The sequence below is a fragment of the Rhinolophus hipposideros genome (genome assembly GCF_964194185.1).
Source record: "Rhinolophus hipposideros genome assembly, chromosome: 8".
NCBI classification, from domain to species: Eukaryota; Metazoa; Chordata; class Mammalia; order Chiroptera; family Rhinolophidae; genus Rhinolophus; species Rhinolophus hipposideros.
The window spans coordinates 1,144,773-1,162,038 of NC_138054.1; the positions used below are offsets into that span (position 1 = coordinate 1,144,773).

The following is a 17,266-nucleotide window of genomic DNA, read 5'->3' on the forward strand; positions in this document are numbered from 1 at the left end:
GCATTTCGAGGAGGATTAATGGCAATGTGCCTTTTAATGTAATATTTTTTTTTATTTAAACATTCACCATATTGTTCGATCACATCTTGTTTCAGACTCTGAAGGGAGAAATTGAAGAATACATAAAGAAATAGAAGGGTACACCATGCTCATGGATAGGAAAACTGACATAATTAAAATGTCCATAGTACCCAAAGGAATCTATCAAACTCAAAGGTTTAATAGATTCAATGCAATGCCTATCAAACCACCAATGCCACTTTTCACAGAAACAGTACAAATAATCCTAAAATTTATATGGAACCGGAAGACCCTACATAGCCAAACCAATATTGAGGAAGAAAAACAAGGTTCGAAGTGTCACGCTACCTGATATCAAACTGTATTACAGGCCACAGTAATCAAACAAGCATGTACTAGCGAGTTCATCAAAATGGTGGCGTGAGGTCAGCCTCTGTAAATCTCCCCTGCAATTTACAACTAACCGAACAACTATAACTCCACAAAGGACTCCCTTGCACGGCAGAGAGCTAAATGAAGATGCCCACTACTAAATTCACCTAAAGGTGGGCGAATTACATGAGCGGGGGAGGAGGGAAGGAGAAGTGCACAGATGGAACCGCGTGGGCACAGGATGCAGACCTAGCTCAGTGCTCCGAGCTCGCTGAATCCCGGAACTACCACAGCTGCAGAAGAGAGAAGAACTCGGACTGCTAGGGCTCTGCTTATGACCCACAGGGCTGAAGGGACAGCATATAACACGGATGAACCGAACGCTCACGGCAGAGACCTCGGACAAAAGACTGACGGAAGAAGGTTGAAAATGGTGGTTTAAGCCCTCACTGCCAAGCAGCATTTTATGAAAGAGATTGAAATTTTAAAAAAGAACCAAATAGACTTTCTTAAGATTAAAACCTCAATATAAGAAATTAAGAATGAAATAACCATCTTAAATAGTAGAGTTGACCAGACAGAGGAAAGAACCAGTGACATCGAAGATAGAAAACTGGAAATGAGACAGATGGAAAAAGAAAGAGACTTGAGACTTAAAAGAAATGAAAAAACTCTACAAGAACTTTCTGACTCCATCAGAAAGAACAATATAAGAATAATGGGCATACAAGAAGGACAAGAAAGAGAGAAGAGAACAGAGAATATATTCAAACAAATTGTTGATGAGAACTTCCCAAACTAGTGGACAGAACTGGATCCTCGAATCCAAGAAGCAAAGAGAACACCTAATTACCTCAATCCCAACAGGCCTTCTCCAAGGCACATTGCATTGAAGCTGTCTAAAATCAACGACAAAGAAAGAATCCTCAAAGCAGCCAGGGAAAAGAAGACGGTAACCTAAAAAGGAAAGCCCATTAGATTATCATCAGATTTTTCAGGAGAAACTCTACAAACCAGGAGGGAGTAGAACCAAACATTCAAACTATTGAAAGACAGAAATTATGAGCCAAGAATGATATATCCAGCAAAGATATCCTTTAGATATGAAGGAGGAATAAAGACATTTCCAGACATACAGAAGCTGAGAGAATTTTCTAATACATGACCTGCACTACAAGAAATACTAAAGGAGGCTATTCGACCATCATCAACAGGGAAAATTTGTGGCAACCAAAACATAAAAATTGAGAGAGTAAAGGCCTAAACCGTAATATGGGAATGGAGAAAGTAAGCATGCTGCAGAAAATGGAATACACTAAATATCAAACTTTCTTTTATGTAAACTAAAGGGTAACCATTCAAAAAAAAATCCAGAACTGCAATATATACTGTAACAAAACAAGAAACAGAGAGAAACATCATAGAAAACCAGCACACAGAAATAACAGACAACAAAAAGGCAAAGAAACAATGGACACACAGCCTTACCAGAAAACTAAAGCTAGAATGACAGGAAATCCTCATATATCAATAATCACCCTAAATGCAAATGGACTGAACTCACCAATAAAAAGGCAGGAAGTGGATTGGAAAAAATGGCGGCGTGAGGAGAGCCCCTGTAACGCTCCCCTGGAATTTACAACGAATCGGACAACAATAACACCACAAAGGACTCCTTGCACAGCAGACAGGCAAGACGAAGAGGCCGACTACTGAATTCACCTCCAGGTGGGTGAATCGCGCGAGCGGGGGAGGAGGGAGAGGAGAAGTGCGGAGACGGAGCCGCGCGGGCGCAGGACACAGACCTAGCTCAGTGCTCGGAGCCCGCTGCTCCCGGATCTTCCGCAACTGCGGGAGAGGGAAGGACTCGGACTGCTAGGGCTCCGCTTACGGCCCACAGGGCTGAGGGGGCAGCATACAAAACCGCTGAACCCAATGCTCGCTCACGGCAGACCTCGGAGCAAAGACTGAGGGAAGAGGGCTGAAATCGGTGGTTTAAGCCCTCACTGCCGAGCGGAGAACGGAAGCCCTAGGCACGGAGACTAGCCGCCCCCTCCCTACCCTCCCAGAGCTCGCCCCGCGCCCACCTGCCCGGTGCTAGAAGCGATAAAGTAGCAGTGTCGGATCAAAGGACAAAATATTTGCTGCTCTGAGAACTGTGGACCGCAGACACAGATTCGCAGCTCAACTAGTTCCCGCAAAGGGGAGGGAGCTGTGGAAGCAGGACTGGCTGTGGTGGTGGTCACCGCCATTGCTCTGGGCCACCTCTCACAACTCACCCCGCCCCTAGCCCCACCTATCTGGGCGGATCCCTGCAGGAGTAAACAGAACTGCTGAAACAAACGGGCTCTGAATCTAGTGCAGAAAGAGCTTTGGAACTCCAAAAGCTCTTCGCATACCTATCAACCTGTTGCAGAAGACACTCCTGTAGATGTCTAGGAAGAGAAATAGTAAATCAGTGATTGCCATGAATAACCAAGGCAACAAGATAGCTCAGAAAGAAAGTGAAAAGTCTCCAGAAAAGGAACTTAGAGATATGGACCTTTGTGATTTAAATGACAGAGAATTCAAGATCGCAATTCTGAAAAAACTGAACGAGATGCAAGAAAACACAGAAAGGCAGTTTAATGAACTCAGAAACACAATCAAAGAACACCATGAGCATTTTACAAAAGAGATTGAAATTTTAAAAAAGAACCAAATAGAATTTCTGGAGATTAAGAACTCAATAGAAGAAATTAACAATAAAATATCCAGCTTAGGTAGTAGAGTTGACCAGATGGAGGAAAGAATCAGTGACATCGAAGATAGGAACCTGGAATTTACACAGAGGGAAGAAGAAAGAGACTTGAGACTTAAAAGAAATGAAACAACTCTACAAGAACTTTCTGACTCCATCAGAAAGAGCAATATAAGAATAATGGGCATACCAGAAGGAGAAGAAAGAGGGAACGTAACAGAGAATATATTCAAACAAATCGTCGATGAGAACTTCCCAAACTTGTGGAAAGAACTGGATCCTCGAATCCAAGAAGCAAATAGAACACCTAATTACCTCAATCCCAACAGGCCTTCACCAAGGCACATTGCATTGAAGCTGTCTAAAATCAATGACAAAGAAAGAATCCTCAAGGCAGCCAGGGAAAAGAAGACGGTAACTTACAAAGGAAAGCCCATTAGATTATCATCAGATTTTTCAGCAGAAACTCTACAAGCTAGGAGGGAATGGAACCAAATATTCAAACTATTGAAAGAGAGAAATCATGAGCCAAGAATAATATATCCAGCAAAGATCTCCTTTAGATATGAAGGAGGAATAAAGACCTTTCCAGACATCCAGAAGCTGAGGGAATTTTCTAATACACGACCTGCACTACAAGAAATACTAAAAGAGGCTATTAGACCACCATCAACAGGGACAACTTATGGCAACCGAAACATAAAAAGGGGGAGCGTAAAGGCCTGAACTGGAATATGGGAATAGAGAAAGTAAGCGTACTGAAGAAACTGGAATACTCTAAATATCAAACTTTCTTTTACATAAACTCAAGGGTAACCACTCAAAAAACATCCAAATCTGAAATATATACTGTAATAAAAGAAGAAACAGAGGGAAACATCATAGAATACTACCACACAGAAATAACAGACAACAACAAAAAGGCAAAGATACAATGGAGACACAGCCTTACCAGAAAACTAAAGACAGAATGACAGGAAATCCTCACATATCAATAATCACCCTAAATGTAAATGGACTGAACTCACCAATAAAGAGACACAGAGTAGCAGATTGGATCAAAAAACTAAACCCAACCATATGCTGCCTACAAGAGACACATCTCAGCTACAAGGACAAGCATAGACTCAAAGTGAAAGGGTGGAAATTGACACTTCAAGCAAATGGTACCCAGAAAAAATCAGGTGTAGCCATAATGATTTCCGATGAAACAGACTTCAGGGTGAAAAAGATAACAAGAGACAAAGATGGACACTTCATAATGGTAAAGGGGACTATACAACAAGAAGACATAACAGTCATCAATATTTATGCCCCCAATAAGGGAGCACCGAAATATACCAAGCAACTACTAACAGAACTAAAGGGAGAAATTGACCAAAACACAATTATACTAGGGGACTTAAATACATCATTGACAGCTATGGATAGATCATCCAAACAGAAGATAAATAACGAAATCGCAGCCCTAAATGACACATTAGAGGAATTGGACATAATTGACATATATAGAGCACTTCATCCTAAAACATCAGACTATACATTCTTTTCTAGTGTACATGGAACATTCTCAAGGATAGACCATATATTGGGACACAAAATCAGCCTCAGCAAATATAAGAAGATTGAAATCATACCAAGCATATTCTCTGATCACAAAGCTTTGAAATTGGATATCAACTGCAAAAAGAAAGCAGGAAAAAACACAAATACATGGAGATTAAACAACATACTTTTAAAGAACGACTGGGTCAAAGAAGAAATTAGAGGAGAGCTCAAAAGATACATAGAAACAAATGCCAATGAAAATACATCCTACCAAAATTTGTGGGATGCCGCGAAAGCAGTTTTAAGAGGGAAATTTATATCATTACAGGCCTATCTCAAGAAACAAGAAAAATCCCAAATAAATAACCTCATGTTACACCTTAAAAAACTAGAAAAAGAAGAACAAGCGAAACCCAAGGTCAGCAGAAGAAAGGAAATAACAAAAATCAGAGCAGAACTAAATGAAATAGAGAACAAAAAGACAATAGAAAAAATTAATGTGACAAAAAGCTGGTTCTTTGAAAAGATTAACAAAATCGACAAACCCTTGGCTAGACTCACTAAGATAAAAAGAGAGAAGACACTAATTAACAAAATCAGAAATGAAAAAGGGGAAGTTATCACGGACACCACAGAAATACAAAGAATTATCCAAGAATACTATGAAGGACTATATGCCACCAAATTTAATAACTTAGAAGAAATGGACAAGTTCTTAGAAACATATAGCCTTCCAAGGCTGAATCATGAAGAACTGGAAAATCTTAACAGGCTGATCACCAGTAAGGAAATTGAATCAGTCATCAAAAAACTTCCCAAAATCAAAAGTCCTGGACCAGATGGCTTCACCAGTGAATTCTACCAAACCTTCAAAGACGATCTAATACCAATCCTGCTCAAACTCTTCCAAAAAACTGAAGAAGAGACAGTACTCCCTAACTCATTTTATGAGGCCAACATTACCCTGATACCAAAACCTGGTAAGGACAACACAAAAAAAGAAAACTACAGACCTATATCTCTGATGAATACAGATGCTAAAATCCTAAACAAAATTCTAGCAAATCGAATACAACAATGCATTAAAAAGATTATTCATCACGACCAAGTGGGGTTCATCCCCGGGGCACAAGGATGGTTCAACATTCGCAAATCCATCAATGTGATACATCACATAAACAAAATAAAGGACAAAAATCATATGATTCTATCAATTGATGCAGAAAAAGCATTTGATAAGATACAACATCCATTTACGATTAAAACACTTACTAAAATTGGTATAGAAGGAAAATACCTCAACATAATAAAGGCCATATACGACAAGCCCTCAGCTAACTTCATAATTAATGGTGAAAAGCTGAAGCCTTTTGCTCTACATTCAGGAACACGACAAGGTTGTCCCCTATCACCTCTGCTTTTCAACATAGTGTTGGAAGTCCTCGCCAGAGCTATCAGGCAAGAGAAAGAAATAAAAGGCATCCAAATTGGGAATGAAGAAGTTAAATTGTCACTCTTTGCAGATGACATGATGCTATATATAGAAAACCCTAAAGACTCCACCCAAAAGCTATTAGAAACAATCAATGAATATAGTAAAGTTGCTGGCTACAAAATCAACGTACAAAAGTCCATTGCTTTCCTATATAGCAACAATGAAATCTCAGAAAAAGAGATAGAAAAAACAATTCCTTTTGCAATTGCAGCAAAAAGAATAAAATACCTAGGAATAAACTTAACCAAGGATGTGAAGGATTTATATGCTGAAAACTCTAAGACATTTTTGAAAGAAATTGAAGAAGACACAAAGAAATGGAAAGACATTCCATGCTCATGGATTGGAAGAATCAACATAGTTAAAATGGCCATATTACCCAAAGCCATATACAGATTTAATGCAATCCCCATTAAAATCCCAACGGCATTTTTTAAAGAAATAGAACAAAAAATCATCAGATTTGTTTGGAACCACAAAAGACCCCGAATAGCCAAAGCAATATTAAAAAAAAAGAACAATACTGGAGGTATCACACTCCCTGATTTTTCCTTGTACTACAGGGCTACAATAATCAAAACAGCTTGGTATTGGTGGAAAAACAGACACATAGACCAATGGAATAGAACTGAGAACCCAGAAATAAAACCACATAAATATGGACAGATAATTTTTGACAAAGAAGCTAAAAACATACAATGGAGGAAAGACAGCCTCTTCAATAAATGGTGCTGGCAGAATTGGATAGCTACATGCAAAAGAATGAAACTGGACTGCTATCTGTCACCATGTACCAAAATTAATTCAAAATGGATCAAAGACTTAAGCATAAGACCTGACACAATAAACTGCATTGAAGAAAACATAGGTACTAAACTTATGGACCTTGGGGTCAAAGAGCATTTTATGAATTTGACTCCAAAGGCAATGGAAGTAAAAACTAAAATAAACAAATGGGATTATATGAAACTGAAAAGCTTCTGCACAGCAAAAGAAACTATTGACAAAATAATGAGACAACCAACTGAATGGGAGAAGATTTTCACAAACAGTTCCTCTGATAAGGGGCTAATATCCAAAATATACAAGGAACTCATGAAACTCAACAACAGAAAAACAAACAACCCAATTGAAAAACGGACAGAGGACCTGAAGAGACATTTCTCCAAAGAGGATATACAAATGGCAAATAGACATATGAAAAAATGCTCAACATCGCTAATCATCAGAGAAATGCAAATGAAAACCACAATGAGATATCACCTCACCCCAGTCAGAATGGCTTTCATCAACAAAACAAATAGTAACAAGTGTTGGAGAGGCTGTGTAGAAAAAGGAACTCTCATACACTGTTGGTGGGAATGCAGACTGGTGCAGCCGCTATGGAAGGCAGTGTGGAGGTTCCTCAAGAAATTACGAATAGAATTACCATATGACCCAGCAATCGCTCTCCTGGGTATCTACCCCAAAAATATAAAAGCATTTCTCTATAGAGACACGTGTACGCCAATGTTCATTGCAGCTTTGTTTACGGTGGCCAAGACATGGAAACAACCAAAATGTCCTTCGATAGATGAATGGATAAAGAAGTTGTGGTACATATACACAACGGAATACTATTCGGCGTTAAGGAAAGATGATATAGGAACATTTGTGACAACATGGATGGATCTCGAGAGAATAATGCTAAGTGAAACAAGTCAGACAGAAAAAGCAGAGAACCCTATGATTTCAATGATATGCGGTATATAAACCAAAAAGAACAAGACAAACAAATGAGAAACAAAAACTCATAGACACAGACAATAATTTAGTGGTTACCAGAGGGTAAGGGGGTGGGGGGTGGGTGACGAGGGTAAAGGGGATCAAATATATGGTGATGGAAGGAGAACTGACTCTGGGTGGTGAACACACAATGGGATTTATAGACGATGTAATGCAGAATTGTACAACTGAAATCTATGTAAATTTACTAACAATTGTCACCCCAATAAAATTAATAAAAAAAAAAAAAAAAGGCAGGAAGTAGCAGACTCGATAAAAAACTAAACCCAACCATATGCTGTCTCCAAGAGACACATCTCAGCTACAAGGACAAGCATAGACTCAGAGTGAAAGGGTGGAAATTGACACTCCAAGCAAATGGTAGCCAGAGAAAATCAGGTGTAGCCATAATGATATCAGATGAAACAGACATCAGGGTGAAAAAGATAACAAGAGAAAAATATGGACATTTCCAAATGGTAAACGAGACTATGCAACAAGAAGACGTAACAGTCATCAAAATTTAGGCCCCCAATAAGGGAGCACCAAAATATACCAAGCAACTACTAACAGAACTAAAGGGAGAAATTGACCAAAACACAATTATACTACGGGACTTAAATACATCATTGACTGCTACGGATAAACCATCCAAACAGAAAATAAATAACGAAATAGCAGCCCTAAATGACACATTAGATGAAATGGACGTAATTGACATTTATAGAGCACTTTATCCTAAAACATCAGACTACACGTTCTTTTCTAGTGTACATGAAACATTCTCAGGATAGATGACATATTTGGACATAAAATCAGCCTCAGCAAATTTAAAAAGACTGAAATCATACCTAGCATATTCCGTGATCACAAGGCTTTGAAATTGGATATGAACTGCAAAAAGAAAGCAGGAAAAAACACAAATACATGGAGATTAAACAAGATACTCTTAAAGAACGACTGGGTCAAAGAAGAAATTAGAGGAGAGATCAAAAGATACATAGAAACAAATGACAATGAAAATACATCCTACCAAAATTTTTGGAATGCAGTGAAAGATGTTTAAAGAAAGAAATTTATATCATTACAGGCCTATCTCAAAAAACAAGAAAAATCCCAAATAAATAACCTCATGTTACACCTTAAAGAACTAGAAAAACAGCAAATGAAACCCAAAGATAGCAGAAGCAAGGAGATAACACAAATCAGAGCAGAACTGCATGAAATAGAGAATAAAAAGACAAAAGAAAAAATCACTATGCAGAGAAGTGGTTCTTTGAAAAGACTAACAAAATTGGCAAAACCTTGGCTAGACTTAGTAAGATAAAAAGAGAGAAGACACTAACAAAATCAGAAATGAAAAAGGGGAAGTTATCACGGACACCACAGAAATACAAAGGATCATCCAAGAATACTATGAAGGACTATATGCCACCAAATTCAATAACCTAGAAGAAATGGACAAATTCTTAGAAACATATAGCCTTCCAAGGCTGAACCATGAAGAACTGGAAAATTTACATAGACCAATCACCAGTAACGAAATTGAATTAGTCATCCAAAACCTTCTCAAAAACAAAAGTTCTAGACCAGATGGCTTCACTAGTGAATTCTACCAAACCTTCAAAGAAGATCTAATACCAATCCTGCTCAAACTCTTGCTAAAAATTGAAGAAGAGACAGTACTCCCTAACTCATTTTATGAGGCCAACATTATTACCCTGATACCAAAACAAAACCTGGTAAGGACAACACAAAAAAAGAAAACTATACACCAATATCTCTGATGAATACAGATGCAAAAATCCTAAACAAAATTCTAGCAAATCGAATACAACAATGCATTAAAAAGTATATTCATCACAACCAAGTGGGGTTCATCCCCGGGGCACAAAAATGGTTCAACATCAGCAAATCCATCAATGTGATACATCACATAAACAAAATAAAGGACAAAAATCATATGATTATATCAATTGATGCAGAAAAAGCATTTGTCAAGATACAACATCCATTTATGATTAAAACATTTATGATTACAATTTAATACTATAGGTATAGAAGGAAAATAGCTTAACATAATAAGGCCACATATGACAAACCCTCAGCCAATATCATAATTAATGGTGAAAAACTGAAGCCCATTGCTCTACATTCAGGAACACGACAAGGCTGTCCCCTATCACCTCTGCTTTTCAACATAGTGTTGGACTTCCTTGCCATAGCAATCAGGCAAGAGAAAGAAATCAAAGGCATCCAAATTGGAAATGAGGAAGTTAAATTGTCACTCTTTGCAGATGACATGATGCTATATATAGAAAACCCTAAAGACTCCACCAAAAAGCTATTAGAAACAATCAACGAATACAGTAAAGTTGCTGGCTACAAAATCAATGTACAAAAGTCCATTGCATTCCTATATACTAACAATGAAATCTCAGAAAAAGAAGTACAAAAAACAATTCCTTTGGCAATAGCAGCAAAAAGAATAAAATACCTAGGAATAAAGTTAACCAAGAATGTGAAAGACGTATAAGTTGAAAACTATAATACATTTTTAAAAGAAACTGAAGAAGACACACACAAATGGAAAGACATTACATGCTCATAGATTGGAAAAATCAACATAGATAAAATGGCCATATTACCCAAAGCAATATACAGATTTAATGCAATCCCCATCAAAATACCAATGGCATTTTTTAAATAAATAGAAAAAAAAAATCATCAGATTTGTTTGAAACACAAAAGACCCAGAATAGCCAAAGCAATCTTAAGAAAAAAGAACAATGCTGGAGGTATCACACTCCCTGACTTTAGCTGTATTACAGGGCTACAATAATCAAAACAGCATGGTACTGGCAGAAGAACAACAGATAGACCAATGGAATACAACTGAGAACCCAGAAATAAAACCACATAAACATGGACAGATAATTTTTGACAAAGAAGCTAAAAACATACAATGGAGAAAAGACAGTCTCTTCGATAAATGTGAATTTATCGAATTGGATAAATTGGATAAATTGGAAAGAATTGGATAGCCACGTGCAAAAGAATGAAACAGGACTGCTATCTGTCACCATGTATCAAAATTAATTCAAAATGGATCAAAGACTTAAGCATAAGACCTGACACAATAAACTGCATAGGAAAAAACATAGGTACTAAACTTATGGACCTTGGGTTCAAAGAGCATTTTATGAATTTGACTCCAAAGGCAAGGGAAGTAAAAGCTAAAATAAATGAATGGGACTATATGAAACTTAAAGTTTCTGAACAGCAAAAGAAACCATCTACAAAATAAAGAGGCAACCAACTGAATGGGAGAAGATTTTTGCAAACAGTGCCTCCGATAAGGGGCTAATATCCAAAATATACAAGGAACTCATGAAATTCAACAACAAAAAAACAACACAATTGAAAAATGGGCAGTGGACCTGAAGAGACATTTCTCCAAAGAGGACTTACAAATGGCAAATAGACATGAAAAAATGCTCAACATCACTAATCATCAGAGAAATGCAAATAAAAACCACAATGAGATATCACCTCACCCCAGTCAGAATGGCTATCATCAACAAGACAAATAGTAACAAGTGTTGGAGAGGCTGTGGAGAAAAAGGAACCCTCGTACACTGTTGGTCGGAATGCAGACAGGTGCGGACGTTATGGAAGGCAGTGTGGAGGTTCCTCAAAGAATTGCGAATAGAATTACCATATGACCCAGCAATCCCTCTCCTGGGTATCTACCCCCAAAATTTGAAAACATTTATACATAAAGACATGTGTGCTCCAATGTTCGTTGCAGCTTTGTTTACGGTGGCCACGACATAGAAACAACCAAAATGTCCTTCGATAGATGAATAGATAAAGAAGTTATGGTACATATACACAGTGGAATACTATTCGGCGGTAAGAAAAGATAATACAGGAACATTTGTGACAACATGGATGGATCTTGAGAGTATAATGCTAAGCGAAATAAGTCAGACAGAAAAAGAGAACCATATGATTTCACTGATATGTGGTATATAAACCAAAAACAACAAAAGAACAAGAGAAACAAATGAGAAACAAAAATTGATAGTCACAGACAATAGTTTAGTGGTTAACAGAGGGTATGGAGGTGGGGGGGGTGGGAGATGAGAGTAAGGGGGATCAAATATATGCTGATGGAAGGAGAACTGACTCTGGGTGGTGAACACACAATAGGATTTATAGATGATGTAATAAAGAATTTTACACCTGAAATCTCTGTAATTTTACTAACAATTGTCACCCCAATGAATTTTTTAAAAAAAACACAGCATGTACTGGCGTAAAGAGAGACACATAGATTAATGCAACAGAATAGAGAGCCCAGAAACAAGTCCACGTCTATATGGTCAATTCATCTATGACAAACAAGGCAAGAACATACACGGTAATACAGACAGATCCTTCAATAAATGGTGTTGGGAAAACTGGACAGATACATGCAAAAAAAAAAAGAAATCAGATCACTTTGCTACATGATATACAAAAATATACTCAAAATAGATTAGACTTAATAAGACCTAAAATCATAAACTCCTAGAAGAAAACATTGGCACTAAACTCTTTGACATTGGTCGTAGCAATATTGCTTGTGATATGTCCCCTAAGACGATTACAAAAGCAAAAATAAATGGAACTACATCAAACTAAAGAGGTTTTGCACCACAAAGGAAACCATCAACAACACAAAAAGCCAACCTACTGAATGGAGAAAATATTTGCAAATTATATCTCTGATAAAGGAATAACATTTAAAATATACAAAGAACTCATACGAGTACAGCTCAACATCAAAACAGCAATCTAACTGAAAAATAGGCAGATGACATAAATAGACATTTCTCCCAAGAGGACATACAGATGGCCAACAGACACATCAAAAGATGCTCACCATCACTAATTATCAGGGAAATGCAAATTAAAACCACAATGAAATATCACCTCACTCCTACCAGAATGGCCGTCAGCAATAAATCAACAAGAGAACGTTGGCAAGAATATGGAGAAAAGGGACTCCTCCTACAGTGTTGGTGGGATTGCAAATTGGTGCAGCCACGATGGAAAACAGTATGGAAGTTCCTCAAAAATTAAAAATAGATCTACCTTATGACCCAGCAATTCCACTTCTGGGTATTTACCCTAAGATATCCAAAACACTACTGCAAAAAGATAATGTACCCTACGTTCACTGCAGCATTGCTTTACAATAGCCAAGATATGGACGCAACCTTAATGCCCATCAACAGATGAATGGATAAAGAGGTGTACATACATGTACTTACATACAATGGAATATTACTCGGCCATAAAAAAGAATGGCATCTTACCATCTGTGACAACATGAAGGTTATTATGGTAAATGAAATAAGTCACAGACAAACAGCATATTGTTTCACTATGTGGAATCTAAAAAACAAAAAAAAACTGAACATAACAGATACAAACTCTTAGATACAGAGTACAAATTGATGTTAGCCAGATGGCAGGGCAGTTGGGGGAATAAGGGATTAAGGTGAAAGGGATTAAAAAGTACAAACTGCTAGTTATAAGAATAGTGATGGGGATGAAATGTATAATATAGGGAATATAGTCAATAATATTGTAATAACTACGTGTGGTTCCACATGGGTACTAGACTTATCAGGGTGAACAATTCGTAAGGTATATAAATGTTTAATCACTATGTTGTATACCTGAGACTAATGTAATATTGTATGTTAGCTCTAATTCAAAAATAAATTAATGATTTTTAAAATGACCCTCCACCAGCAAAAAGATTACAACTTGTTGAAGGCTCCGATAATGGTTAGCATTTTTTAGCAATAACGTATTTTTTAATTGAGATAATTAAAAAATTACACTACTTTTTAAACATAATGCTATTGCACACTTACGGGACTACAGTATAGGATAAACATAACTTTTACATGCACTGGCAAACCAAAAACTTCCTGTGGCTCGCTTTATTGCTGTGGTCTGTAACTAAACCCACAATATACCGAGGTTAGCTGGTAAATATGCCTCCTATGCACAACATATGACAATTAAGTTCCCAAACTTGTTGCAACAATGCTGCTAATCTTTTTTTATGTCAGAGGAATTATTCATTAGGAATTTGTACCAACTAGACAAACAGTTAACCAAGTTTACTCTTTGGATGTGCTGAAAAGGCTGCATGAACAAGGTAGATGAACACGACCTGAACTTTTCTCCAACAATTCATGGTATCACGACAATGCACCAGCTCACAGGGCACTGTCTGTGAGGGAGTTTTTAGCCAGTAAACAAATAACTGTATTGGAACACCCTCCCTACTCACTTGATCTGGCCCCCAACGACTTATTTCTTTACCCGAAGATAAAGGAAATAAAGAAAGGAAGACATTTTTATGACATCCAGGACATCAAGGGCAATACGATGACAGCTCTGATGGCCATTCCAGAAAAAGAGTTCCAAAATTGCTTTGAAGGGTGGATTAGGCACTGGCGTCAGTGCATAGCTTCCCAAGTAGTGATATTCAGCAATGAGATATGTAGCATTTTTTTCTAGGATGAGTTCACAAACTTAATTGTCTGACCTCGTATATTTAGCTAACCATTTAAAATTTTAGAATACTTCCAGAAAATTTTTCTATATGTATTAAAATCATTATATATACTTTATATAACATATTATACAAGGCTTCCTTGGGACAGTCATCTGACCAAATATTAGGAAAAACTGCAGCCTGCCTTTCAAATGAACTTTCCCAGACAAAAGCCTACTGTGAAGAAAGGTAAAATCTATCCAGCTGACACTGCTCAAGCACAGGAAGCTTCTAATAAAAGGTGGCCATGGTCTAGAACTCGGACCCTGCTTGCAACCCTCCAACAGCAATGCCAGGCTAGCACTGTCATCACTGCTGGCCTGGGGCCAAGGACAGCTTGCAGGCCCAGGTGTGGGAAGCAGGTCTATCTACCACCTCAGCTGGGTACTGCTTAGCAAGTATCAGCTTCTTCAAAAACACATCCAATGCCTAGAAAAGACCCTCAAATCTGGCAAGGATCAGTGACAGACTCTTGCTTCCTGCAGGGATCCAGGAGAAATCCAAGCTCTGACTAATCATTTACATGAGCATTTTCAGCTTGCGCAAATAAAACATATATTTTTTAAAAAAATTAATATAGAGCTCTTTCCAGTCGGCACTGAACCATGGGCATCTCGGGACAACTGGCACAAGCGCCGCAAGACCGGGGCAAGAGGAAGGCCTACCATAAGAAAATATGAGCTGGGACGCCTTGCCGCCAACACTAAGATTGGTCCCCGCCGCATACACACAGTCAGTGTGCGTGGAGGTAACAAGAAGTACTGCGCATTGAGGCTGGATGTGGGGAACTTCTGCTGGGGCTCAGAGTGTTGTACGTGCAAAACGAGGATTATTGATGTGGTCTACAATGCCTCCAACAACGAACTGGTCCACACCAAGACCCTAGTGAAGAACTGCATTGTGCTCATCGACAGCACACCCTATCGACAGTGGTACGAGTCCCACTACACACTGCCCCTGGGCCGCAAGAAAGGGGCCAAGCTGACTCACGAGGAGGAAGAGATTTTAAACAAAAAGCGATCAAAGAAAATTCAGAAGAAATATGATGAAAGGAAAAAGAATGCCAAAATCAGCAGTCTTCTAGAGGAGCAGTTCCAGCAGGGCAAGCTTCTTGCATGCATCGCTTCAAAACCAGGCCAGTGTGGCCGAGCAGATGGCTATGTGCTAGAGGGTAAGGAGCTGGAGTTCTATCTGAGGAAAATCAAGGCCCGGAAAGGCAAATAAATCATCCCTCCTAGCTAAGTCCAGGTAATAAAGGTTTTTCGTGTTCTGTGTCCAAAAATAAAAATAAAACAAAATAAAATAAATTAATATAGATAATGCAATTGATGTTTTAAACATATATTATTATGTAAATTTTATAGCCTTTATGATTTTAAAATGTACAGAAAAGGTACCTGGAAGCAAGTATTCTAAAATGCTAAATGGTTTTATCAATAGTTTTATTAAACAGCTCATCCAAAATCACAGCTAGTGGCAGAGTTGGATTCAAAACCAGGCCTTAGCTTTATGCTGTTCTGATTCTCCAAGTGACTTTTTTACTTTATTATGGAAATTTTCAATATGCATAAAAGAAGAGAGATTAGCATAATGAACCTCCATGTTGCCATTACCCAGCTTCAACACTGTCTCGTTTCAACTGCCTCTTCCTCTCCACATACCTTTATGTTGTTCTTGACGTGGTACTTTAAAGCAAATCCAACATGTCATTTCATCCATAAATACTTCAGTCTGTATCTCTACAATGGACTTTGTATCCAGCCCAAGTTCAATTTTCTATATTGTCTCAAAAATCACTTGTTACAGCTGATGTATTAGAATAAAGATCCAACCAATGCTCTAAAGGAAGGAAGGAAGGAAGGAAGGAAGGAAGGAAGGAAGGAAGGAAGGAAGGAAGGAAGGAAGGAAGGAAGGAAGGAAGGAAAGAAGGAAGGAAGGAAGGAAGGAAGGAAAAAAGGAAGGAAGGAAGCTACCTTTGTAAAAATATATATGCCTGTATGAATATGGAGAAAGGCTGAGAAGGATAGACACCACAAGTTAATGTTGTTGGGAGAATGAGACCGGAGAAGGTAGAGAGGTCAGGGAAATCATGTTTTTAAATACATTTTTATATTGCTTTCTCTGTGACAGTGAGCATGTATATAAATTTCTTAGAGATGTCAACTGCACAAGAAAGCCAAGCCCAGAGCACAATATGGGGCAGCCCTATGAATGGATACCCAAGGCAGTACACAGCTTCCTCAGGTACACTGATCACATAATGTTTCTTCTTGGCAGTTCTGGGCCTGCTCATTTCTCCTGCAAATGGATCCTCTTAGGAAAAGAATTACCACAGTTAATATCTCCATGTTTACAAAAAGAATTACTGTAGCAAAGTTCTAATAAAGAACTCAATGGTCTTGGCTAGGACTGTATCATACTCTTTTCTGTACTCCACAGCACCTACCCCAGTGCCAGGACAAAGCTCTACGGATAAATGGTAAAATGGGAGCTGGGCTGAACAGGTCTTGGAACACATGGGCTCAATGGCAACTCTCTTCTTTTGGCTCTTCGACAACAGCAGCAGACCTCAGGCCATGTGGAATTCCAGCTGTGAGAAACGACTAAGATGTTGGTTTTGAGAGGGATGTCCACTTAATCTGTCCTACTGCAAGATAGACACTGTCCCTTGATTCTGCACTGTGTCCCATGCCCTATTTCT

General features: G+C 38.2%; 3 protein-coding genes across 7 annotated transcripts in view; 2 read left to right on the forward strand and 1 right to left on the reverse strand.

The window, feature by feature from the left end:
• Positions 1-15,805, forward strand: part of LOC308500942 (small ribosomal subunit protein eS8-like) — a gene marked incomplete at its 5' end in the record, with an annotated part of 35,773 nt that extends 19,968 nt beyond the window's left edge. Inside the window, one exon of the mRNA XM_081056440.1 lies at positions 15,051-15,805. Within this exon, the coding sequence (XP_080912566.1) occupies positions 15,051-15,789 (739 nt within the window). The 3' untranslated portion in view covers positions 15,790-15,805. The remainder of the gene's footprint in view (positions 1-15,050) is intronic.
• The window catches only part of EXOC2 (exocyst complex component 2), a 254,857-nt gene that overhangs the window by 226,289 nt on the left and 11,302 nt on the right, over positions 1-17,266 (reverse strand). The gene's annotated exons all lie outside the window — the stretch shown is intronic.
• Positions 17,091-17,266, forward strand: part of LOC308500943 (uncharacterized protein) — a gene marked incomplete at its 5' end in the record, with an annotated part of 35,113 nt that continues 34,937 nt past the window's right edge. Inside the window, one exon of the mRNA XM_081056441.1 lies at positions 17,091-17,175. Within this exon, the coding sequence (XP_080912567.1) occupies positions 17,091-17,175 (85 nt within the window). The remainder of the gene's footprint in view (positions 17,176-17,266) is intronic.